Source organism: Podarcis melisellensis (assembly GCF_964234715.1).
Source record: "Podarcis melisellensis genome assembly, chromosome: 11".
Lineage (NCBI taxonomy): Eukaryota > Metazoa > Chordata > Lepidosauria > Squamata > Lacertidae > Podarcis > Podarcis melisellensis.
Window position 1 is genome coordinate 22,351,536 of NC_138543.1, and position 24,887 is coordinate 22,376,422.

General features: G+C 39.8%; 1 protein-coding gene across 2 annotated transcripts in view; it reads right to left on the bottom strand.

Annotated features, from left to right (window-relative positions):
* Positions 1-9,543: 9,543 nt before the first annotated feature.
* Positions 9,544-24,887, bottom strand: part of FER (FER tyrosine kinase) — a 141,335-nt gene continuing 125,991 nt past the window's right edge. For both annotated transcript variants that reach the window (XM_081930537.1, XM_081930538.1), the window contains exons 18-20: positions 23,891-24,045; positions 16,240-16,362; positions 9,544-13,268 (exon numbers count right to left, since the gene is read on the bottom strand). In XM_081930537.1, the coding sequence (XP_081786663.1) occupies positions 13,123-13,268; positions 16,240-16,362; positions 23,891-24,045 (424 nt within the window). In that variant the 3' untranslated portion in view covers positions 9,544-13,122. The remainder of the gene's footprint in view (positions 13,269-16,239; positions 16,363-23,890; positions 24,046-24,887) is intronic.

A 24,887-nucleotide genomic window follows, 5' to 3' on the forward strand; every position in this document is an offset into this window, starting at 1 on the left:
AGCTGTGTTGACTTTTTTTTTCATTTTTTTGCAAGTTTGAAGATGAAAAGGTCACTTTTGTCATTTTACCACCCCCTCTCTCTGTGTGTGAAGGGAAACCAGGTTTGGCTTTTATGTAACTCAGAGAAACAGCTCAAATTATGTTGCCAATGAACACCCAACATAAGCCCCATCCTAAGAAGACAAGGTTGGCCAGATGTCTCCTAGGGCCTAAACTTGCTGTTAAAAAAAAGAAGTCTTTGTGTGTTTGTCTGAAATGCAAATAGAAGCTTCTGGGGGTATTCGAGAGATCATGGCCACACCATAACTTTTAAAGGACATGACTCCCTCTGAATAATCCTGGGACCTGTAGTTTACTCCTCGCAGCTACAATTGCCAAGACCATTAACAAACAAATAAATCCCCAGGATTTATTGGGGAGACTCGGGCGCTTTAAATACTTGGATTACAGGAGGTGGGGAGGGGCACTTCCTTTCTTGTTGCAGTCTGGAGAGTCAAACCTTTCCTATACCTGTGTTAGTTACATCTGGTATGGTCCTTTCCCCTGGAAAAAAGGACCCCTGACAGTTAAGTCCAGTCGCAGACAACTCTGGGGTTGCGGTGCTCATCTTGCTTTACTGGCCAAGGGAGCTGACGTTTGTCCGCAGACAGTTTTTCCAGGTCATGTAGCCAGCATGACTAAGCCGCTTCTGGCGAAACCAGAGCAGTGCACGGGAACACTGTTTACCTTCCCGCCGGAGAGGTACCTATTTATCTACTTGCACTTTGATGTGCTTTCGAACTGCTAGGTATGCAGGAGCTGGGACTGAACAACGGGAGCTCACCCTGCCACGGAGATTTGAACCACCAATCTTCCAATTGGCAAGCCCTTCTCAGTGGTTTACACCACAGCACCACCTGTGTCTGAAGGGTGAACTGCTACAATGCCAGTATGATTTCTTACAGAAAGCATGTTTTGCTTATATTTTTGTTTTAGAATTAACTTCTGAAAAATAAGTGCAGGCACAATTTACTCATTTCTCCTGCATCACCTTACTCCATTTTATAGGGAAATCCCTATAAAGGTTAATAAATTCAGATTCTCATTCAGATTCAGAACTCATTCAGATTCTGGAAGGGGGACAAGAAGTGTATGACCATAATTATAGGATCTATAGAAACAGCTTGGCCTCCGATGATACAGACTGAGGGGTTTTAAAACACCCCATACCAATTACTTACCCAACCTGGCTTTAATAATGGATTTCTTCAAATAACTCCTAAGCTTCACACAGATTGCTTTTCTAACCAAGGGTCTTTGCAATGACCGGGTTCATAGATAACGTTTTCAGTTAATTAGCCAGAAGACACAAGGCTGTTTCCTATTGGGGTAATTTATCACTATCACTCGACATTTCCTAGGAGGCCAATTCACAAACAGTGATGTAGTCCTCTTGGCTTAATAGGACGACCTTACAACAGGGCAGGTGATTTATAACTGGTCTTCCTTGGCTCTTTAAACAGAGCCTGTGGATGAAATATCAACGCAAGGGCTTCCTCTCCAATTTCCATGCAAATATCTGATTTCGTTGCTAGCTGCATGGAGGTTCCATTTTGGCTGCATCGTGGATGTCTCTTCCAATTGCTACTTGTCCATGAAGAATGGTATGGAAGGATGAGCAGCAGGCATGTCCATCAAGCATGTAGGCTGCAAAGGGCAGGAATTAACTCTTCAATTAAATGCTTTTGGGTGTGCTTTATGAGTTGATCCACCTGAGGTATCCCTGTATTTGCTTTTCTTATCTTGTTCTTACCACTGGAGGAGCAATAGGCTTCTTTGAAGAGATCAGGTGCCCAACTCCCACACTCTCCCTACCAGCATTGTTTTTACAGGGCTTATGAACGGCATGCTTAGATGACTTGATCTGGAGTCTAATTGGTTGCAAGAGGGTGTCAGTGATGACACAAGCTGAATCTGTGTAGCAGATCACTGCCCTCATCCACGTTTCCCTTTGATAAATCTTCAGCATGGAATGCCAGCTCTCTGACTTTCCCAATTTCTGTGTTATCTGAACCGCACTTCTATCTGATTCAGTCCACATGCTGGACACAGTGTTTATTATAATAAGGTTACCAGATTTTTTTCAATGAATCCGGGGACACTTTTCAACTTCAATGGATTTTGTATGGGGGCTGATTTGTAAATCCGGGGACTGTCACCGGGAAACGGACATCTGATAACCTCATATTACAAGTTCTCCGTATCTTCAAGGTTTGGGTGTCTGCTTAGGACACCAGAGAGAAGTTTTAAAATGCTGCCACTGCACTAAACAATCATAACACATTCCGCATAGGGATTTTAAACTTCTCCAAGTTATGAACTACTGTCATTTCCACTATTTCCATCTTCTTTTCCTTCTGCTGCCACCACAGCTAATTAGCAGGGACTTCTTGGCAAGCTCTACTTCTCCTGACCTTTAGAGGTTGCAGGGTTTGAAAGAGAGAAGTTGTCCCCAGTTTTTCACAACTTTGCCCATTATTATCCAACAGCAACGTCAAAACGGTCTGCTTAAAAGCCTTGTTTCAAAAAAATCTTCCTATTAGAGATTTTCTCAGCTGGCTGAACCGCTAGTCTGCTCTAGCTCCAACTCAACATCCGTTCAAGACTTAACTCCGTCCACTTAAGGGTCAGGGAAGTGGACCAGGAAAGGACAGGGGTGACCCAGTGCCTGGGAAGGCTCATAGGCAGCACTTTGGAGAGAGCCAGCAACTATGAATGAAGGGCATCTAGGAGATAAGGTCAGAAGTGAGGGAAAGGGTCAGCAATGCAAGACAGACTGGAGCTCAGATAAACCTTAGACACTGAAGCTTCGTTAAAACATGGTATTAAAAACAGAGTAAAACGACATTTCAAAAATAAGGTGGGTCCCAAAAATATACATCTCAAGTGTGAAAAGCCAGGGTGAAGAGCTGCACCTTCAGCATTTCCCAAAAGATGTATAATGAAGGTGCCAGATCTAATTCTGTAAGAAGAGAATTCAACAACTTAGGGGATACCACAGATAAATCCCTCTCCTGGGCCGTTACAAGCTTCTGAGGGTGGAAGAACAACCAAGAGGGCGCCTTCTGCTGATCTTAGCACCTGAGAGGGTCTAAAAGGAAGAAGGTGGTCTTTCAGGTGTTTTGTGTTTTGGAGTATGCTCAGTGGAGCTCACTTCTCACTTCACTTGAGATCCTCATTTAAATTAAGCAAAAGGAATTCTAAGCACTTTCCTCATTTTATGAGCTTCCCATATTCAGTATGAAATAAAGGAATAGCATTTAGATTGAACTTCAGAGTGCCCAAAGTGCTTCTCTCACCTTTATACCAACCTTGGCAGCCAAGTAAATTACTCTAAATGAAACAGAAGGATGAAGCTAAGAGATAAAAAGTTGGCCACACCTTAGGGGGTTCATTGCTGAAGACTTCAAGCCATCCTTGAAGTCTTTTTCATCTTTAATATAGGGAAAGTCCTTTATTCATCTTTTCTGATCTCAGCCATATTTGAAAAGCAGCAAAAATCCATTAACATCCCCCCCCCCAGGCATAGCCTCTTACTAAGAATTTCCTTTCCATCTTCCAATCAAAACTTCAAAACTTCATGGCTTACATCTCAAACATTTTAGCCATTTCACTCCACCAACACCATGCAACCAAGTCATTAAGGTTTATTTACACAATGTAAGGGCCGATCAGCAAGAAGTAGGTGAGGGAAGCAAAACATGCAGGGGTTAAAAGCTACAGCCCCCAGCTCAAAAAATTCACATCTACCACTAGCCTAGACACATAATAAAATCCACCTTAATTTTTGCTTCAAACACCTAAGTTGGATGAAGATCAAAGGATTTTAAAAGCCTCATTAGTCTAATAGAAACATTATGTACTTCACGTTTCAGAGATTGTGATGTGCAACCAAGTACCCAGGAACCAAAAAAGGGATTTCCACCCATCATCCCTCACCCACAGAAGAAGCTGGAGTTGAAAAGTTGTCTCCTAATATTGTTCTTCATTGTTTCATCCATCTCTAGCGTTTTACCCTCGAAACTATATATATTTTTTAAATCAACAAACTTCCAGCCCTGAAAATCCCTTGAGATTTTATATAATTGGCTAAACTGACAGCAAGCATTAGAGTCAGAATAAGACTTCAAGCAGAAAGAAAGCAATGTGGGCCAAGACAGTCTCAAATATTTTAAAGACGCTGGGGAGCTATGGAATGTCAAATTTCCGAGACCTCTGTCACAAGAAAACAAAAACCCTTCTTCTGAGCGGGGCTTTTAACCAGGATTCAAGTTTACGAAACAAGAGCTGAGCCAAACCTGAGACCTTATAGAATATAAAACATTTCCCAATGTTGAATAAGTAAATATTTTAGCATAGAAAATGCAAGACTGACCTTCCTTCATGGACGAACATTTGCAAAGGTACTGCAGCATAGTGTCCTCAATCTGTTTTTGATGAAACACGTGGAAACACTTTTTAAAATAAAAAGGTAAGAGTTTTCTCTGTAACGTTGCTTCTTTTTTTATCCTTACCATGGCATGTTATAACTAAAGTCAGTGTGTGGTTTAAAAATGAAGAGATGAGCTGTCACTGGATATGATGGTATTGTTGTGGCTGGAATTTAATCCCGACTGGCATAGCATCTACCTGCTATGTTGCTATACAGGTCAGTGTGCTGAGGTTCTGTCTGACTCCTGCCCTGACCCTTTTTCCATTGAGATTCCAAAAAGGAGTGACTACGGTACTGACCTGTAAGAAAACCCTATAGTCTCTCAGGTGAGCCCAAGAATTTTAGGGGGAAAGAACAAGGTCTGCAATCTACGGGCTACTCATCCCCAGGTTTATTGTACTGGAGGTTTCAAATTTGGTCACACTATAGATTTATAAAAGCAATATAATACCATTCATTTTATTCTTAGCCTCTTTCCTAATATAGTCGTACCCTGGAAGTCGAATGGAATCCGTTCTGGAAGTCCATTCAACTTCCAAAACATTTGGAAATCAAGGCGTGGCTTGCAATTGGCCACAACCCGCGGAACCCACGTCAGATGTTCAGGTTCCAAAAGAACGTTTGCAAACTGGAACACTTGGTTCGGGAGCCAAAATGTTCAACTCGCAAGGCGTTCAACTTCCGAGGTACAACTGTACTCAAACATAATATTTGTTTTCTCATAATTCCTCCCCCCTCCCCAACAGCAAATTCTGAGAACTGGGTGAGTAGCATTTATTAGTGTTTGTATAATGTACAATTTATCTAAATGAGGAAGAGAAAAGTGTAAAATTAACCCCTGAGCATCAAACAAAATTTGAGACACATCCAATACAAATAATGTACATTTATTGAAAGAATACAGTAAAAAAAAAGGTCTTGCTGACCTGTTAGTGGTAATTGGTCCAAAGAGAAAGAGGCCATTCAAAACTATTTGAAGATTTTCTAAGAACACAGAAGATCCCTTTTTTTATATATAAACAAAACAGGCTAGGAAAGTGAAATAAGGTTAACTTCAGTTCAAATAGGAATATAAAAAAGGCAAATAAATAAAAGATAAAATGTAGATCTGTTAAAATTACAAAGAACAGGTAACTAATAAGTATACATAAGCTATCATTTTGACTCTTGTTAAAAGCCAGGAAAGCTTCCCTTTCCTCCCTTTTTTGTAAAGCACCTGTACTTTTTGGGAAGATGCAACCCTTTCCAGTGTTATGTATTATCAATGTGTTTCACAAATATATTATTTTTAGACAACAAAAGAGCATAAAAGGTGCTTTACCTGATATTAAACCTGCTGGTGCATATATTGGCACTAACTAAAAAAAAAAAAAAAAGGAGAGAAAAAGACTCAAAGCCACACCAAAATACATATATGTAAAAAGCTGTAAACAATTGCAGCGTCTACTCAATATATCTAAAATTCTTCTATTCTGGTTTGACAATGAGCCCCTATGACCTTACTCAACTTCATGGGAACAGCTAAAAAATTAGTAAACCTAGTTCTGGGCTGTCAAATCAACCATGGGGGGGGGCGGGGGGGGTGGAATCCTCCTTGCCTAGTCATGTGACCTTGCAATTGCTTTAGCATCAAAGAGAGAAAGGACTCAGTTCTAATAAGCACAGGCATGAGTCACCAATCTTTGTGAAAAAAAGTTACGGTGAAAGAAAGTCTGCTGCAGATGGCACAGAGTTAAACCAGTAAAATGTTCCTGGTACTCCCCTAAGACCAGCCGTGGGATAACAAACAGGCAGGATTTGACTGTACATAAAAATCTTTATTATCCTGCTTGTCTATACAGCTGGAAGCCTGTTTTTTCTTTCTTTTCTGCCTTGTACTTCTATGAATACTCCCCTCCCCCCAAAAAGAATAATTTCCTGTGCTATTCCCTGATACATTTGAGATCACCTACACTGATATGTTTCTCCTGGCTCTTACATTTCTCACTTTGAAGATGTACCTTCCTTCTGTAAACTAATCACAGCATTGGCCTCCTTTTCTTGCTTTAGAAAGTTGTTTTTCTTACACACAGCTCCCCTTGGTTTGGATTGTTAATGGCATTGCTAGAGGGCTTCTCCGTCTTCCCTTGATGTACTCGGTGCCCTATTTCTGCAGAACGAGGAAGTCTGTATTTTGCAATCAGAGCTAAAATAACACCAAAAGATACAAACCTGCCAGTAATTACAGGAGTTCGGCTGGTCCCCACTTCCTAGTGATAAACTTATCACATGGTTTAGCTGTCTTGCACATTTTATCCACCCTTTTTGTCAAATTGTATTTTATTGCAGGTTCTGCAGAACACACATAGTTGATTGTATGATGGAAGGCCCCAAAGTTCTATTTAAAGAAACAGTTACCTTAGTTGGACAATTCCTGTGCATAAGGGAATATTTTGTAAACCTAAGATTAACTGTTGAGGGCATAGAAGGGTAGCTGCACATCATATTTTCATCAAGTTATGCAGTTTGCTTCCAATATTATTTTGCGTGCAGATTCTATATTTATTTATGCATTTCCCATAAACAATCCAGAATATTTAGGTTAAGGGTCTTTAATATATGTGTCCAGATTATGTATTTGGAAATACAGGCCAGGATTAAAAAACAAACAAACCTACAAGACCAGTTCCATTCGCTTAATGGATCTTGTGCTTATCAAACTGCAGCCTCCCCTGAACAAACAAACTACTTGTCAAAATGAAAGTTTTGACAGCAAATTGCAATACAATCTGGGGCTCTTAACTGAACAACGAAGTAGTCTGACTCAGTGTCCACAAGCCCCTTGGGCTGTGCCTCAAAGCTGATCTTCAAATCCCAAGATTCAGGAAGCTAGTGTCAAACCAAAAGATTATATTTCCTGGAGACCATATATAAAAGGCTTAAAAAAAACTTTGCTGACTCCTTTGACGTAACCTTTTCTACTTTCACATCATGTGGCCTGACCTACCTCAAGTGACTATCTGCAGAAATCAATCCCAAAATTCCTACAGGAATAAGCTATATTTTGAAGGAAGATGCAAGGGATGATGGGAGAGGATTCCATAGCATTCTGGACCCTGCACCAAGGTTAATGGTTTGGAGTTAATAACGATCAATCACTATTGAAGGAGGTTTCGCACATAAGATTTTAATGGAAAAGTTTAGGGCCTCTTCACACGTTTTAAAGATGGAATGGGTAGCATCCAAAGGCTTGCTTCCTTCAGAGGAAAACGCCTTTCATTGGAAGAAGTGAAACTTTGGATGCAATCCAGCGTGTGTATGATGGCAGTAGGTTTACAAACCCATGAAAGCTAAAGCTGGGACTGGCTGTACCTTTCTTCCAAGTACACATATGCAACATATGAAGCAGGCCTGTTATTGGCACACACAAAAAATGGGGGAAGAAGGAATGGCTTCAGAAAGACTGCTGCCTGAAGCAAGTACATTTTGCATGCCAGCAAGACAGTAGTTTTCTGCATATAACGCAGCAAATACTTTTGATCCAAGATGAACATTTTGGAACAAGCACCCTAAAAAGTGAACATGTTGTTCATTCTTATTGTACAGTGGTACCTCGCAAGACGAATGCCTCGCAAGACGAAAAACGCACAAGACGAAAGAGTTTTCCGTTTTTTGAGTCGTTCCGCAAGACAAATTTCCCTATGGGCTTGCTTCGCAAGACGAAACGTCTTGCGAGTTCTTGCGAGTTTGTTTCCTTTTTCTTAAAGCCGCTAAGCTGTTAATAGCCGCTAAGCCGCTAATAGCCGCTAATAGCCATGCTTCGCAAGACGAAAAAACCGCAAGACGAAGAGACTCGCGGAACGGATTAATTTTGTCTTGCGAGGCACCACTGTATCAATTGCTGCATGATGAGTTTTTAAAATGTAAGGTCTTTTAAAGCCGTCTAGATCTCCTTTACTTTTGCTTGCTTTCTTGTTGATAACTTTCTTCAGAACACAAGAAAAGTTCTTTTGCTTACAAATGCTGCCTAACATGTTGCCGGCTGTAAAGGGAAGGAGGGATGTAACTTTTAGCTATGTACACTCTGACTTTCTGCAGATTTTTCAGTGTTTCAAGATCTAACGTTTTAACATCTGAGGAGAGAAAAGAGCCACGTCTGGGCAAGAGTTCAACCAGTTTCTGCCTTAGGTTTCAAGAAAACAGGCGCTGGTGGACGTGCATGCAGATAGCTGAGCTCAGAAGAAAAGTAACACAAGGCCACAAAGAAAAACCCAAACTTATCAGAACAAATATTTTCTAAAACTAAGAAGTGGCAAACTGTAAAAGTATGGTTTTGTGCTTCAGGGTTTGTTGGCCTTCTTGCGCTCAAAAAGGATCTTTTGTCCATTTAATTATTCAGAGTGAAGTCGGATTTAGGTATCTCTCTTTGTTCATTTGACTGACAAAAGGAATATAATTATTGTGGTTAGTAGAGAATCTGATTTTGTTATTCAAGGGCCAGATTGCTGTATGACAAAACCCCAAAGTCCTGTTTTCTCATTCAATTTAAGAAAACAAACTAGTAAGAACTAAAGTATATGCTACATTAATAGTATGCTTAGAAAAGGGTGTTTAGGGACTGGCCATAGTTCTCTAAAATAATTTTTTTTTTTAAAAAAAAACCCTCCCTCGATTTGGATCGGGACCATGGCACAGGGGAAAGGACGAGTTAATCCTGCTTTTGATCACACCATTTTCTTGTTGAAAGTGCACCCTACCCCACTCAGCTTCTGTAGGGATGAGAGAATAATTAACTCTTCTCCCAGAGTCCCAATCCAGATCAGGGTCCCCATTAAGTGCTTTTTGTAAAGAAAGAGGCATGGGAAGTCAAGACACCTTACATTGCACCTATTCAGATGATTTGGCCATGAGGAAGAGCCATCACAAGTGATATGAAAGAAAGCTATGTCTCTGATGAAAGCCCTTGCATACCTCCATGTTTTCATCCAGCTAAAAGGGGTGGGGTTAAAAGTTCTTCTTGGTAATTTTTTGAAAGCAAAATGAACTACAAAAAATGTTAGCCAGCAGCTTAAATATATAAAAACAGCAATGATAACAGTCTGTGCTTTTTATTACTTTCTTTCTGTAACTTACTGCCAACACAATGCCAACCTAGGTCACCAGCCAATATGGTCAGTTGATAACCCAGAAGATAAAAACAGAAACACAATAAAACAACTGAAGTGTTTTTTCTTCTTCCTTACAGCTGTTTTCTAACCAAACAAGCCAGTGGCTTATTGCATAAACAGTGCTGTTTGGCAACGTTGTTCTAGTATCTGCTTCAATATTTATAAAAGCAAAGAGTTGGCATTTGCTGCATCTATAAATAACTTCATACATCAAATGAAAGGCTTCAAATATTTGGGGACTATGGTACATTGGAAAATTACTGTAAGAGTGAGGACAGTTAAAGGTTCCCTCACTGTGTTTTTGAATAGAGATCTTTGTAATATTGCACATTTCAGTAAATGTAAGAAGCCTTTGATTCTCCTAATAGCAATTTATTTGTTTGTTCAAGATTCTAGTTCCATTCAGAATTTGCAGGATAAACTCCTTTTTAAAAATCATATTTATTGAAAATGAAAAGTGACTGTGGGAAAGAGGCTCAAATTGCCAAGTTCCAAATTGCACTTTGTGCTGTATCTTTTTAAAGGTTTTTATGTTTATTTGTGAAATGCTAACGTGGAAGCAAACTTGCTTCCTAGATAAACACAATTACAGCACTTACAAAGGCCATTAATGTACACTGCTATGGAACGATATAAATGACAATATCTATTTCATATTGCAAATTCCCAAGAAAGAGGGTTGGTGTGTGTGTGTGTGTGATTCTAATCTTGTTCTAAGAGACTAGTTATATAAATCCTGTAACAAACAACAATTTTATAATAATGCAAAGTTTTTACTTCATTAAGAAAGCAGCTTCAAATGCAGTTTCCCCAGCTTTAATAAACTTCACTGAGCAGGGGTGCATTAGACAGTCTCGTTCTTTTAACCAAATCCTTGCAACTAATAGTTTATGTCTGCATGCATCTGGAATGAATTTAACTTCCTAACATACATAATTCCAACAGGCATTGGCAGGTGTCTTTTTCTAAGAGAGTGATTCACAAGATGGTGTGAAGAAAACTGCCAGTACACTACACTTACTTTCTTTTTTTATCAGTCAACCAACAATATCCCATAAGTTAGTGATCTTCAGTTGACCCCTGATTTTAGGACAGCCAGAACAAATTCTAAATGCTACTGGTATCCCATGTTTGGAAAATGGTTTTCAATTTGAGCAGCAGTCTGACGTGAATTGCAAATCTGCTTACATAAATGAAATATAAATAGTGTTTATCCTTTACATCTGTACAAGAACAGGACAGAAAGTCCTGCTAATTGAATTAAGACAAAGAGCTGTCCTTTTCATTGCTGAAAGACAAGAGTACATTCAGAAGACTTTAAAGAAATGGTATAGTCTCTCGTATATAAAAATATTAACACTTAAGACAAAAATTAAGAACACAGTGAATAAAAGAAGGTACATTCTTGCCCTTAAGTGAATGCATAGATGAAGACCTAAAGCTAGGCGATTGGTGGTGTTTTCTCCCATGTGGTGATAGCATTCAGACCTTGTGCATTTTAGATAACAATGCCAATGAATTAAGGCACACTGTTGTGGATCCCTTTAGGGTCACCATAATGAACTAATACAGTATTTCCTATTTGTGTTGAACAAAGATCAGCACATGCTCACTGCTAAATAAAGAAACTGCCAGGCTAAGCTATGCAACACTATATTTTCTTCCCACCCCCTCTCCTTGTCCATTGGATTCTGAACTCATTGACCAGTCCTGGTGTAGTAAGGTGTAATAAGGCAAGAATCACCTGGAAACCCCTGTGTTAGACTGCTAACAATTCCATCTACAATGGACTCCACTGTTTAATCCAACAATTAAAGTTATCATCATGTTAATGACATCAACTTTTCTAGACTACAAGTATACTTTACCTTGCCCAACATCACCACTCTGTACTATCACAAAAAACACACACACACAGAAAAGCAAATGTGTTCTGGCCAGCAGGGTCAGCCAAACAGGTAACATGTAAAGCAGTCAAAGACTTCACCTACATCTTGGTCCTACTGTACAAAAGAATGCTGTTTTGAGGCTCAAAACGCTTTTAAATTTCCTCATCTCCATTCTCCTGGGCTGGAAAAGATCAATGTGCCGACACACTGTGGCCATCATTTTGCTGCCTCTTCAGCACAAGTTGAAACTCCTGCAACAAGACTCATCAACTGAAGATCCAAGAGGTCAGGATCATACCATCAACTTACACAATAGCCCAGAAAGGGTCTAACTGTAGGAGACCTTGGGAATAATATGTTGATGCTCACTTGTCATTTTGGAGTTTGCAATTTGTCAACTGAATAAACCCAACAGAATCTGAGCACAATTAGGGAAATGCAGTTCCACAACTTAATGTTTCGACTTTGTAGCTTGTTCAGTGTGCCAGATACTATATACAGAAGATAACATTTCCTTGTTAGTTTCCCCGCCATTAGGATCCCACCCCCTGCTCCCTGCTACTGAAAAATACATTCCCCCTTTGGAAAGTGTACATGAAATACATTTCTTCCTTTTTTCTTTGCTTCAGCTGCATATTGAACAGGAACATCAATTTACAAATCTCCCAAACATCAATTGAGTAAGTCACTTCCCCTTCCCCATTCAAATTCAGTGTTACTGGTTACCTTCATTATATGCCACTCTCCTTCTCAAACATGTTTCTTGCAGACAGCACTTCTGAATGCACACATTCAAGAACAACTATGCACTGCTGCAGCTCATCCTTCTGAAAAACAGATCATCTGCAGTGTTTTCCTGATAGATGCATCATACATAAGGCTCACATCTGGATTTATTCTGTGCTCCAACCCACCCCCATAACAGCCAGACCATATAGATTTGCGCTTTGTGAATTGTGCCTACTTTTTCTTGGTTTAAAAAATTGGGAGGGGTATAGGGAATATTTACTGTCATGAAATATCTGCTAGAAATATATGCATGCAGTTCCATTCTGTAATCAAACTGTTCAAATAAGATCTTTTAGAGTAAGAATACACATAAACCCAAGGCTGTGTTAGCTGGTATTTTTGTTTGTTTTCAGAGCATTAAATTGTATATTCTTTTAAACGGAGGTAACAAAAATGTGCCTGCCTTTGTGCATAAACCACCTGGCATGCACTGTGTGGACTTGGAATCAAAGCAGAGGTAAAGCCCAGAAAAAAAAGATTAGGGAGTTATCTCGCTAATAGAAAGCAGCCAGAGTTCTTTTTAAAAAACACAAAACCTATACACATACTATATGTTGTCTATTTACATATAACCTAAATGACAGCATCACTGTGATCAGATATAAAGCATTTGGCAGAGTGCTCTCTCTCTCTCTCTTTAACATAGATATCTTTGACATTTTCAGCCTGACACACTTGGATACAAACCGTTTTTTTTTTGTTTTTAAAAAAGAATTCTAGAAGAATATTGAAAGAAATGTATAAAAGTGTAGTGTTCATGACATAAAATATTACTTTTCTGGGAAAAGAGAAAAGAGTCCTCTAGTTTTGAGTCCTGTGAACTTCTCATGAGGCCACTTTCTTTTTCAATGCAGAGAGCTCTTTGTGAATTTCGCTGAATTTCGGTCTCATTTCAGGATTGTAATCCCAACACCGTTGCATTATTTTATAGATTTCCTCCGGGCACTTCTGAGGTGCTGACATTCGATAGCCTACCATATTAAGAAAAACATGGAAAAAAGATGACTATTGAGAAGCGAAAGGGGGGGAAAAACCCACAATTAAAAATTCAGTGACCAACCAAACTTCCTCAGAGTTGATTCACAAAGAATATTTGGGTGCTGGATTTGAATACATTTAAAGAATTTTAACACCACACCAGTCTGCAAGACTGGAATATGAATGGCACAAAAACCTGATTGATAAAAATGTTCCATTGTCTGGACATGTAGATCATTTTGTTGCACCAAATATTGGCTCCATGTTCTTAAATCCATCTGGCAAGACCCACAAAATGGAGGATTAATAAAATCAATAGATGGTTTTGTGGCACCTTAAAGTCTAAGGGTTGTATTTAATGTAGTAGTTAGTAGTGCTTTGTGTAAGCAAAGTGACTTTCACTTCGGCAGCAGGATTTCCCCTGCCTCCTGTTCATCCCTCAATCTATTCTAGGTTTCTCTCCAACTTTCTGAAGCAACCATTGATCTATAAAATGAAAGCAATAAACAGTATACTGCAGTCATACAATCAATCAATCAATCAATCAATCAGTAGTTGAACTAGGTTCCACACAGTCACAAAAACAAAACAAAAAGAGCCGCAAAAACAAAAATGCAAAATAAATAGCAAAAACAGACAGACCTCAGCGCAACACTCAAAATGGAAATGTGGCACTCAAAATGGAAGCGTAACACTCAAAACAGAGCATTTTCGGCTTCCAAAAAAAGTTCAAAACACTTAACTTCTGGGTTTGCAGTGTTTGGGTTCCAAGTTGTTTGAGTACCAAGGTGTTTGAGAACCAAGGTATCACTGTATTAATATGATTCTTATTTTATTATCTTGTAAGTTTATTCTTCCTTCTCTCATGGCTACCATTATTATTAGCTTGATGTCTTGTTTGTTTTTGTTTACTGTAAAATAAGTTTTCTTTAGAAATTCCACCCTAACAAATTTATTATGGCATATAATAATATTATCCTCAGTTACAGGTATGCATATACAGGACTTTTTTTGGCGGGGAGTTGGTTAGCATTAGGCTGTAAATAGTGGGGGTAGAGGGTAGCAGGAAATAAAATGCAGAAAAGCACAATGATAATTACGCAATTAACTGTGAACATTTTTAACTTTTAATTTAGTGGTTTCATGTTAAGCCTCCCTTTGAAGTTCCTTTGAACTGGTATGGCCACTTTAAGGTCATCTACAGAGTGTTCTGGGAGGCTAAAATGTTCACCCCCTTGGTGGTTGTGTTTTAATATTGCCATTTCTGATGTCCATTTCGTCTTTTGTGTATTGACTGCTCTGCTTATTAGTCTTTAAGGTGCCACAAAAATGTTTTCTGCTTTTCCTGGAACAGACTAACCTGGCTACCCCTCTGGATTAAAATTAATGTTTACCTTAGCGTTAATTGCAATTTTGGGTCCTTTTGCTGCTTCTTGATACAGGTTTTAACTTCTGATATCATTATCTTTACCTTGTGAGTGCCTGCCTTTCCCTTGGGGATTTATTCTGAAGTTTTACTGATTTCACCTGAACAACTCCCAGGAAAGTATGCATAGGACTACAGCCTTAATCATACCTTCACCTTTCCTGATGTTTCCTTATGCTTCCTGCTCTTTCTTTCTTCTAGCTTCAACCATTTCTAATCAGGTTTCTCTCTCCTACCCAATCTCATTCTGAATTTGACTCTTCTTGCACACAGCAAATTGTTTTCTTTCCTCAATCAGCTTACAGCACCTTTTCCCTGCTGCTCAAACATGAAAAATCTTCCTAGGAGACAGAGTCACTGGTCACTCTAAACTAACTATGACTGGCAAGGCTGGAAGGAACAGGCTGCATGTTCTATTATCTCAAAGATAGGAAATGGCTTCAAAAATCTATGGGCATATTGTTGATTTTTGCAATGCGGATCTTAAGGAAAGGATTAGTAACGTGTTGGTGAGTTCTACCACAAAAGGACGGTTCTTTTAATGAGGCCCAAGAAGTAGCAACTTGATGGAGATAAGGAAGATGGAACTAGAATTCCCAATGCCTGAGGAACAAGGCCCATGCTGGTAAGTGTCCCTCTGCCAAACTAAGCAAGATCCATTTATCCCTTTCATATCAGGTCATATAGATCTTTAATGAAGAAAATGCTAAAGGAGATTTAAATCAGTTATAACTAACTTTATTACAGAGCATTCTGTTCAGGTAGTCTGTGTGCCTTGGGCCAAATTCATACATGCTATTACCATCATGGAAACCACTTCTATCATGATGAAATCCTAGGTCACAGGAGAATGCAACTGAATTCTGGATCCAAATGAACAGAGCCAACTAAATGGGTCCTTCCCACCCTTTCAGGTGAACAATTTGCATTCCACTAAATGTGTGTGTGAATAAGATGTTAAGTTAAGCCACATATCATTCTACGCTATTCCCACTTTGTATTTTAATTACTTTCCCCTCATTTTTCTGACCTGACCTACACAATATTTGAATGACATTGGCCCAGTTGGAGACATCCCTAAGGGTCCTTTGCCTTCGATTTTATTTAAAGGTATTAAGGAAAAGGACCACGGTCTTGAGGCAACAGAAAATCCAATAAATTTATTGCAACATAGCTTTCTTGAGCCAGCGGCCAGCTCCTCATACATTTCCCATATTGAAACCAGCTCCTGGATAGTTCTCATGGCATAAAGTTTTTAATTATCAGACTTTTAATTATTAGTCACTGGCCACCCATTTCTGCAAAACAGAAATCAAAGACCAAAATAATCAGCTAACACAAAACCTTCTGTAATGTTTCAGTAATGTTATTTCTCATGATGATCTATCCCTACTTGGAAACTTCGTAGTTAGATTGGAATTTCTTCACATCAGAGACCTTTGCCCTGAGTCTGATACATCCAAGGCGCACAAAGCATTAGAAAGAATTCTTAGTCTTCAACGGAATTAATCATAAATGGTGTGACATGCAGCAATTACCTTTCTCCACTTGTTCCCGTGCTTGCTGATTAGTCATTCCTGGGTATGGACAGACACCTAAACTGAAGGTCTCCCAAAGGAAAATTCCATAACTCCACACATCACTTTCAGAAGTGTATCGCCCTACCAGAAAAATAAAAATAGAGAGCAGATAGGCAATAAGCAGATGGTACAGTAATTCTGCCAATACATGAAATGCTTACGTTTGAAGCTGTGGTAAGTTCACAGTTGTGCCAAAATAAAAAACAAGGAAATAGATGACACTAGGGAGCCCTGGTCAGTTCCTTTGCATCTATTTTGCAATCTCATGACTGGGCACATCCTTGCAAATTATGCTATGTGTATGTGTGTTCTCTACTTGGGGAATCAGATCCTAAATACAAGACATTAAAACATCCCTTTGTTGCCAGGCATAGGCAAATTCCAGAGGTTTTGGGACTACAACTCCCATCATCCCTAGCTAACAGGACCAGTAGTCAGGGATGATGGGAGTTGTAGTCCCAAAACATCTGGAGGGCAGAGTTTGCCTATGCCTGCTTTGTTGCTTTTTGTTGATGTGTACAATTAAAAAAAAAAACTCTCCGGAAACCAGCGATTGTATTTTTTCAAAGTAGGGATGGAATACTGCCCTGCAACATTCTCATGATGAATTATCCAACACTTGGATAGTCTTATTTAGATTTTCCTTCCGAGTAAGTGTATTCTTGTATCTGGGACATGGTCTTTCCTTGAGCATCAGGCTCAAGGTTTCAGAAATACCACGAAAGCTAGTAGGTGCACATGGCCCTGGCATGTTCCTTTCATGGAGAAAAAACCTTGGGCTTGTCCACCCCTTACACAGAATATTTAGTGGGACACAAGTTCTCCGTATACTACTGTGAATGCACAGAACCTACTTGTGACAATGGGTACCCAGTGCTGCTATCAAGGACCTTTTCTGGGGTCAGTTTCACCTTATGCAATAAGTTGATGAGCACAAGATGCTGCCAGCAATGCATTCGACCATGCGTCCCCTTGCCCCCAGTCCCTCTTGGCTTATCTAGCAAAAGGGGGGTGTCCCTGATTGGATCCAGAGTGTGGTTAACACTTTGCTGCAAGAGGGGTGGGTGGTCCCTGCTGCATTTAAAGAGGCAGTGGTACAACTAGCTCCTAAAGAACCTGGCTCTGGACCCACCCGGATTGCAACAGCTATCAGCCTGTCGCCAATACCCACTTTTTGGGGAAGGTGGTGTCCACAAAATTTAGAAGCTAGAGGACTTAATGCATTGCCATTAATAGCAACTGATCATGCTTACACAAGAAGCACAGCGTTTTTTTCTCTCTTATTCCATTTTTTTTAAAAAGAGAGTTATGTGAAATACATTTCCAGAACTGGTTTTGTTGGCATTTTGAATAATCTCCGGAGAGGTATATATCCTCAGCACTGCAGAGCAAAGCAGCCAATGTGGTACACACCAGATATTAATTAATTAATTAATTAATTAACTCCTTAATGCCAATATAGGCTTCCAAGGAATTTACAAGTTTAAAAACCAATTACACAGGCATTAAAATATAAGCACCCATAATTAAAACACACAGTTAAAGCACACACTAAAACAATCCCATTAAAACATTAAAGTTTAAACCGTAAGTAAAATATGCAGTAAAATGATTCCATTAAAACAACACGATAATTAAGAAGGGGGATCTAGGTTCAGAGATCAGTGAACTGCCAGTTTAAACAGATGTATCGTCAAAAGCCAGCACAATGCCAATAAGGATAGGTCTTCTCGTACTTCAGCAAGGGGTACGTTCCGTAGTGAAAAGGCAAACATCAGTCCTCAAGCTTTTAATTATTAGGCTACGCCAAGACTAACCAGGTTTCAAGCATCCCTGATCATTGACTGTGCTGACTGGGGCTTATGGAAAGTAGTAGCTATGCTACCCCTGCACCAGAGAATCAGCACTTTAATGTTATGGTTGTTTTTTTTTTTTTACATTTCTATGCCATCCTTCACCTGAACATCACAGGGCAGTTTACAATATGAAAACACAGAAATACATAGCACAGTAACAAACAAAAACAACGCCCCCCTCCCCCGGCAGTTTAAAAGGCCATAGTTTGCTGAATTAGCCACAGGCTTGGGAAAAGAGGAATATTTTTGCCAGGCTCCTAAAGATATGTAACAAAGGCGCCAGGCGAGCCTTTCTGGGGAGAGCATTCTGCAAGCAGAGAGCCACCACAGAAAAGGGCCATTTTTGTGTTGTCTAATGGAGGAGGCACATGAAGAAGGGCCTCCAATGAGGCAGGGGAAGAGGAGGTTATTGGTTTGTTCTTGTTTTTATTATGTATTTTGGGTTTTAATCTTATATTTTTATGCTGTGACCTGCCCTTAGATCTTCAGATGAAGGGAGGTATAAAAATTTAATAAATAAAAAAAGACAAAAAAGATGATTGCAGGTCCAGGTAAGTTTATGTGGGAAGAGGCGGTCCCTGAGGTACTGCGGTCAGGTGTGAAGACCCTCCCAATGACAAGTGAAGGGATCATCATCCATGTGCTCCACACTGAAACCAGCTGATTCATTGAAATCAATCAATTTGCACATCACTACATCAAAATCAAATCAGATACAAGATGCTACGCACAGTTGTCCCCATAAATCCTATACTGCGGTTAAATGATACGCATTTATTTAGGGCCAGCATTCTGAGATGATTTGGGGGTTTCACCATCTCTGTAGTGCACCACAGAGCCCCTTATACTTCCATAGCAGACATTATGGTGTCACCTGTATCTTTGAGTCATCTGCCTGCATATGCTATGGGTGCTTCAGAGGAATTTATTTGATTGCCACCTTCATATCTCCGCAGAACAGGATGGGACTGTATTGATTAGAGCCCTGGCTTTAAGTTCAAAGCCTAGAGATGAAGCATCCAGCTGTGTTGGAAAACACTATTAGATACCAGCTGTGAAAAGGTCAAAATTCCTGTACACCTATTTTGATTTGTACACAGAACCCTCCATGAGGGAGTTTGCCCATAGCTGTCAACTTTCAGATTTGAAAATAAGGGATCAGCAGCCTCAAAAATAAGGGATCAGCAGCCTCACCTGTCCCAGGGACAGTCTACAGGATATCTAACAATCCAGGATAGCAGCGGGAAGCAGCGGGAAATGGCGCTGGAATAAGGGAATTTCCCACAAAAAAAGGGAAAGTTGACAGCTATGAGTTTGCCTTCTAAGTCAGCCAGCTTGTCCTCTTTTTCCACAGCAGCGGTACTTTTGAAACCAGTCACATAAGCAGTGGAAGAGTGGCAGGTGCAGGGAACAACCAAGAGACTATCTATGTAACCAGTGCCGGATTTACGTATAAGCTAAACAAGCTATAGCTTAGGGCCCCACTCTCTGCCCCCCCCAATTTCACTATTAATATACTTCTTCTTAATTGTATTTCAGTTCAACAATTACTTTGATAAAATACTTGTTTTGTTATGTGCAAATGACTTTAGATACCCATTAGGTCCATAAATTACCATATAGCATATATTCAACACACAAAAAAGTGACAATTTGTTGTTGACAACAGACAGCTGGACATATAAAGGGCCCCATAACCTTCAGTAGTTTAGTGCCTCATCAAACCTAAATCCGGCCCTGTATGTAACATGAGTAGTAGATGCAAGATTTTTCCACCAGGAGCACTTCAATCTTACCCATGGCTGCTCCAAGGGCAATGTACTTGTGCTGTTCATGGAACCAACTACACTTTGTTGTGTGATGTTTTGTTTGGCCTTGAGGGGGGGCATGTCTGAAGAAGCAAGTTCACATGTCCTTAAAGATTCTTGATGCTGGGAACCTCATCTTCTCTTTCACAAATTGTAGGTACCTCACAGGTTGACGCATGATCGCAACTAGGAATGTTCATCAGGTTTTGTATTCTTTCCAAATGAGGAGGGGGAGTGTTTTTTTCAGAATTTACAAGGCATAACTGGATCCGATTTCCTGCTGAAAAATGTTGGAGGGTATGCAATCTTTTCCACTTTAGAGTTTTAAAATCTCCCTTGTCACCCCTGCCTCTAAGTACTGAAGTTTTTTTCCAGTGGCACACTATTTCCAGCTGCTAAATATTTAATATTTTAAAGACGAGGTATGTTGCTCATTACTGCCTAAATGAAATACATATAAATGTTACTGACAGCTGGGGTTATGCTAACTGTTCTGACCTCAGAAAGTTCTGTTTGCATTTAAAATTAAATATCATTTCATGCTGTTTTAAATTAGGCTACCAGGTTGATAAAGAGCAATTATGGACATTCGCTGTGCTGCTGATAGTGTGATTGTTCTTGTAAGTCTGCATATATTCTCCTTTTAAAGCTTGGCATCTACTAATTTAACACCTTCCATTAAAAACATTTGGGGACACTAGTTATAAGTAATACATTTCTTAGGTAAGTGTTAGTTATCTGGACTCAATTACCTTTCTCAGCAAGGCCCCCAAGGCATGGCAATAATATACTTGCGTGGTATGCATTAGTGACATAGAAAATTGATAAAGCTATGCTAGAACCATGAGAATATACAGTGGTACCTTGGGTTAACTACTTAATTCGTTCTGGAGGTCTGTTCTTAACCTGAAGCTGTTCTTAACCTGAAACACCACTTTAGCTAATGGGGCCTCCTGCTGCCACTGCGCTGCCGGAGCACAATTTCTGTTCTCATCCTGAAGCAAAGTTCTTAACCCGAGGTACTATTTCTGGGTTAGCGGAGTCTGTAACCTGAAGTGTATGTAACCCGAAGTGTATGTAACCCGAGGTACCACTGTAATGAACAAAGTTATACAAATGTTCTGAGAAAACTAAGACTCACAAAAGCACTGCAGTTTGGACCAGGGATATAATATTGTTTAGAACATCTCAAAAATAACTCTAAGTATTTGGGTCCATGGCTTCAGCTTTGAAATACCTCAAAATGCAACATCATGTAAATGCTGATCCCTACATTTAATACTTTGAACTGCTTCCCAAAGTACAGTTTTACTCCAAGTATTGCTCCTGCAAGTCATTCATGTGAGTAAAAACATAACATTGGAAATGTGTTACACATAGTTATAACTTGCAAAGAAATGTGTATTTAAATCATTCCCTAATTAGATTTTATGAAAGCGCACACTTGTAAAAACTGTAAAGGCATTTAATGTAGAAAAATGGATCTGAGTTCCCTGAACTCTTAACCATAGTTAAGAAATTAGGATTGTCCCATTGACTTATACACACTTTGAACACTTATGAATTCTCTTCCTTCCTTCCCCATTCAGAATTAACCAGCTTCAAATCCTTGTTTCAAAGTCTGGTTTAAGGTTCGCCACGGTTTAACACTAACTTCAGTGCAAATACAACTAGGGATAGCATACAAAACTGAATAGGAGAACTCCTAATATTGCCCCCTGCCCTGCTTCATCATGAAACTACACACTTTCAAAGCGCAATCTATTTCAGGTCGAAGTAAGGGATGTGCATGTATCCCTAGACATAACTCAATACCATGGTTAACACTGAAATGCAAATTGCTCACAGTACAGAATATTTTGTCTGTACACAGTAAAATTCAAATATCTCTTTTGGTCTATGAGCATGGATAAGAAAATGCATATTTCTTGTTGATAGAGACTCTTTGCCCTTGACAACTGTCTGACAGGTTCAATGGGCACAGCTTTCTATGGCACAGAGAGACACCAACATTTAACTTTGTTGTTTCTTAAAATCTAAACTCTTTCTCTCCAAAAAGAAAATTGAGTTCTCCTACAAGTTTAATGGAAAGCAACTAAATGGTACAAACTTGTTCCTATGCAGAGGAACACCCTACAATAAACCATTATTTGGTAACTATTAATCAGTTCTTTATTACCCCATTCACAATACTAAACACACATGCTGTTTCTACTTTTCCTACTTATTAAGAGTGCCCTATTCCTCCATTCTCACTAAGAGCACTTTGGCTTATTCTATTTTTGTGACCAACTGATCTCGTTATAGGCAATTTTCCTCTTTATAAATAGTGCCTTTATTTATTTTGAAAAACAACAACAGCAGGAAGGTCCATAAGAGTGCTGCATAAGTAACTCTAAAAGGTTTTTGTGGGGGGCGATTTCGGTTTCTTTCATCTCCTATGACAATTCATGAACTGCTAACACAAGGAGTAAGGTAAAGGTAAAGGGACCCTGACCATTAGGTCCAGTTGCGGACGACTCTGGGGTTGCGGCACTCATCTCGCTTTATTAGCTGAAGGAGCCAAAGTACAGCTGCCGGGTCATGTGGCCAGCATGACTAAGCCGCTTCTGGCGAACCAGAGCAGCACATGGAAACGCCGTTTACCTTCCTGCTGGAGCGGTACCTATTTAACTCCTTGCACTTTGATGTGCTTTCGAACTGCGAGGTTGGCAGGAGCAGGGACCGAGCAACGGGAGCTCACCCCGTCGCGGGGATTCGAACCGCTGACCTTCTGATCGGCAAGTCCAAGGCTCTGTGGTTTAACCCACAGTGCCACCTGTGTAGTAGGTTCCAGAATAAAAGTCTGAAAAATCCATTGCTAATTTCCTACTCATTTCTATTTAATTTTATTCTACGTATGTTCTCATTTAGTTAAAGTTTATCTAATCAGGATAAATTACAAGGAAATCTACTACAAAGCTCTAGCCACAAAGCCATAGTGTTATGGCTATACCTGCATTTAATCAGTTTATTTAAAAGATAAATATACCCTATTTTTCAGTTGATAATCTCCTAGAGCTGCTAATGTTAAAATGTTGATTTATTTTTTAAAAAAATGCAATAGTATCACATAAAAACAGAACAGTAATCAAAGATAAAACTATACATGGTATCTACACCAAAGATTTGAACACACCCACTAAACATCTAGGGTCCAAACAAATATAAAATACATCAGAGTCAGTCTCTGCTGAGAAAGCCTGGGAATAGCATTTTATAGTCAGGGTATAACAACTGAAAAGGCCCTATTGTGCTCCACCTCCAAAGATAAACTACAGAAGGCCCTCGGAGGCAGATTATAGTAGCCAAGGAGGCTTGTGTGGAAGCAGCTCGTATGGAAGTTTAAAATATGGTAATGTTTAATTTTTTTAATGAAGAATTCCTTTAAGCGAAAGAGTTGATATCTAATTGCAGTGGAGTAGTGGTGTGTGTGTGCATGAGCAAGGGGGCATATTCTGGGGGCATTTTTTGAGGGGTGCAACCGGGCAACCCCACGATAGGCTCCCTGACTGAGTGCAGTGCCCGGGCCCAGCCTTTGGGAATGGAGTAGCAGGGGCTCCTTCTCCTTAGGGCCGCCCCTTGGGTTGGCCAAGAGGGAGGGGAGGGTACAATCATCAGCTGGCTGCAGCTCCACTCATAAACCAGGTCTGACCCGGACACTTCACCGCCCCTCTCCTCTGCTGGGCTCCGGTGCTTGAGTGCACCCACAGGTGTGCCCTGCCCCCCAGTGTGGTCCCTGCCCTGGGCAGTGAGAGGAGACGCAGTTTAATTGTGGTGTTCTAGTTTTTGAGAGAAAGGGAAATCTTAAAATATCTTCTTGCAAATATTTGTACATCTCCTTTATATTTTCAGACATCACACAGCATATTTTGGACCAAAACTATTAGCAAAGTATTCCCTTACCATAGTTTAAAGCCTCTGGAGCAGTCCATTTGATGGGAATCTGTTTTAATCCTGAAGATGAATATACTCCATCATCTTCTTGACGAGACATTCCAAAGTCGCTAATTTTCAGGACATTGTTTTCGCCTACAAGGCAGTTCCTTGCAGCAAGGTCCCTATGTGGAAAAAGATGCAGCCTTTATAAATACAATGCAAAACGATAGCGTACTTTTATATTCAAAACCTAAATCTGCTTGTGCAAGTATGTTTCCTCCCATCCCTTCTGTTCTGGGGAAAAACTTCATCCACCACTGGGAATGTAAGATCACAAAGCATAATGGCTCCTGGAAAATAAAATATTTTTACTGAAATAGTAAAATAAGTGCATGCAAGGCAACAGAGCACTGTGACCATGCTGCCCTTGAGGGTTATTATTTCCAGCAGAGTGCAGGCCAGTAAATGAGATTTGATGTGGGAAGATAGCATAGCTTGAAGTCAAAGTCTTGTTCTTGGAACTGCCAAGAGTAGAGAAGAGGCAGGGGAATCATATATGATTTAGGCTCACACATGCTCCCCACCATACCAACTGATTGCCAATGAGAAACAAACTCCAAAGCCCAACCCCCCCTGCAATAATCCCAATGTAGCTTCTGATTTAAAGATGGTGTCCTTAGCCTCTCCTTAAGTTTTTACGGGTTTTGGTAAAGGCTAGAGCCATGGAAAGAACAAAAATTAACCATTTATTAGCAAATAGCTCACAAAGTATTTTAAATAAATTTGTTTCAACAAATAACACTTGTCAGTTCAAGTCCATTCAAAAATATACCAAGTTGAGTCTATATAAATTGATGGATTTCCTTCTCAGTCGTTTGACCCCCACAACAATTCTTAGGTGGTACCTTAGGCTGAGAGGTAGTGACTGGGTTCAAGGTAATCCAATGAGCTTCACAGCTGCATGGAGAATTGAACCCAGACCTGCTGGTTTAACACCAGGAGAGAAACACAGGGAGAACATAAC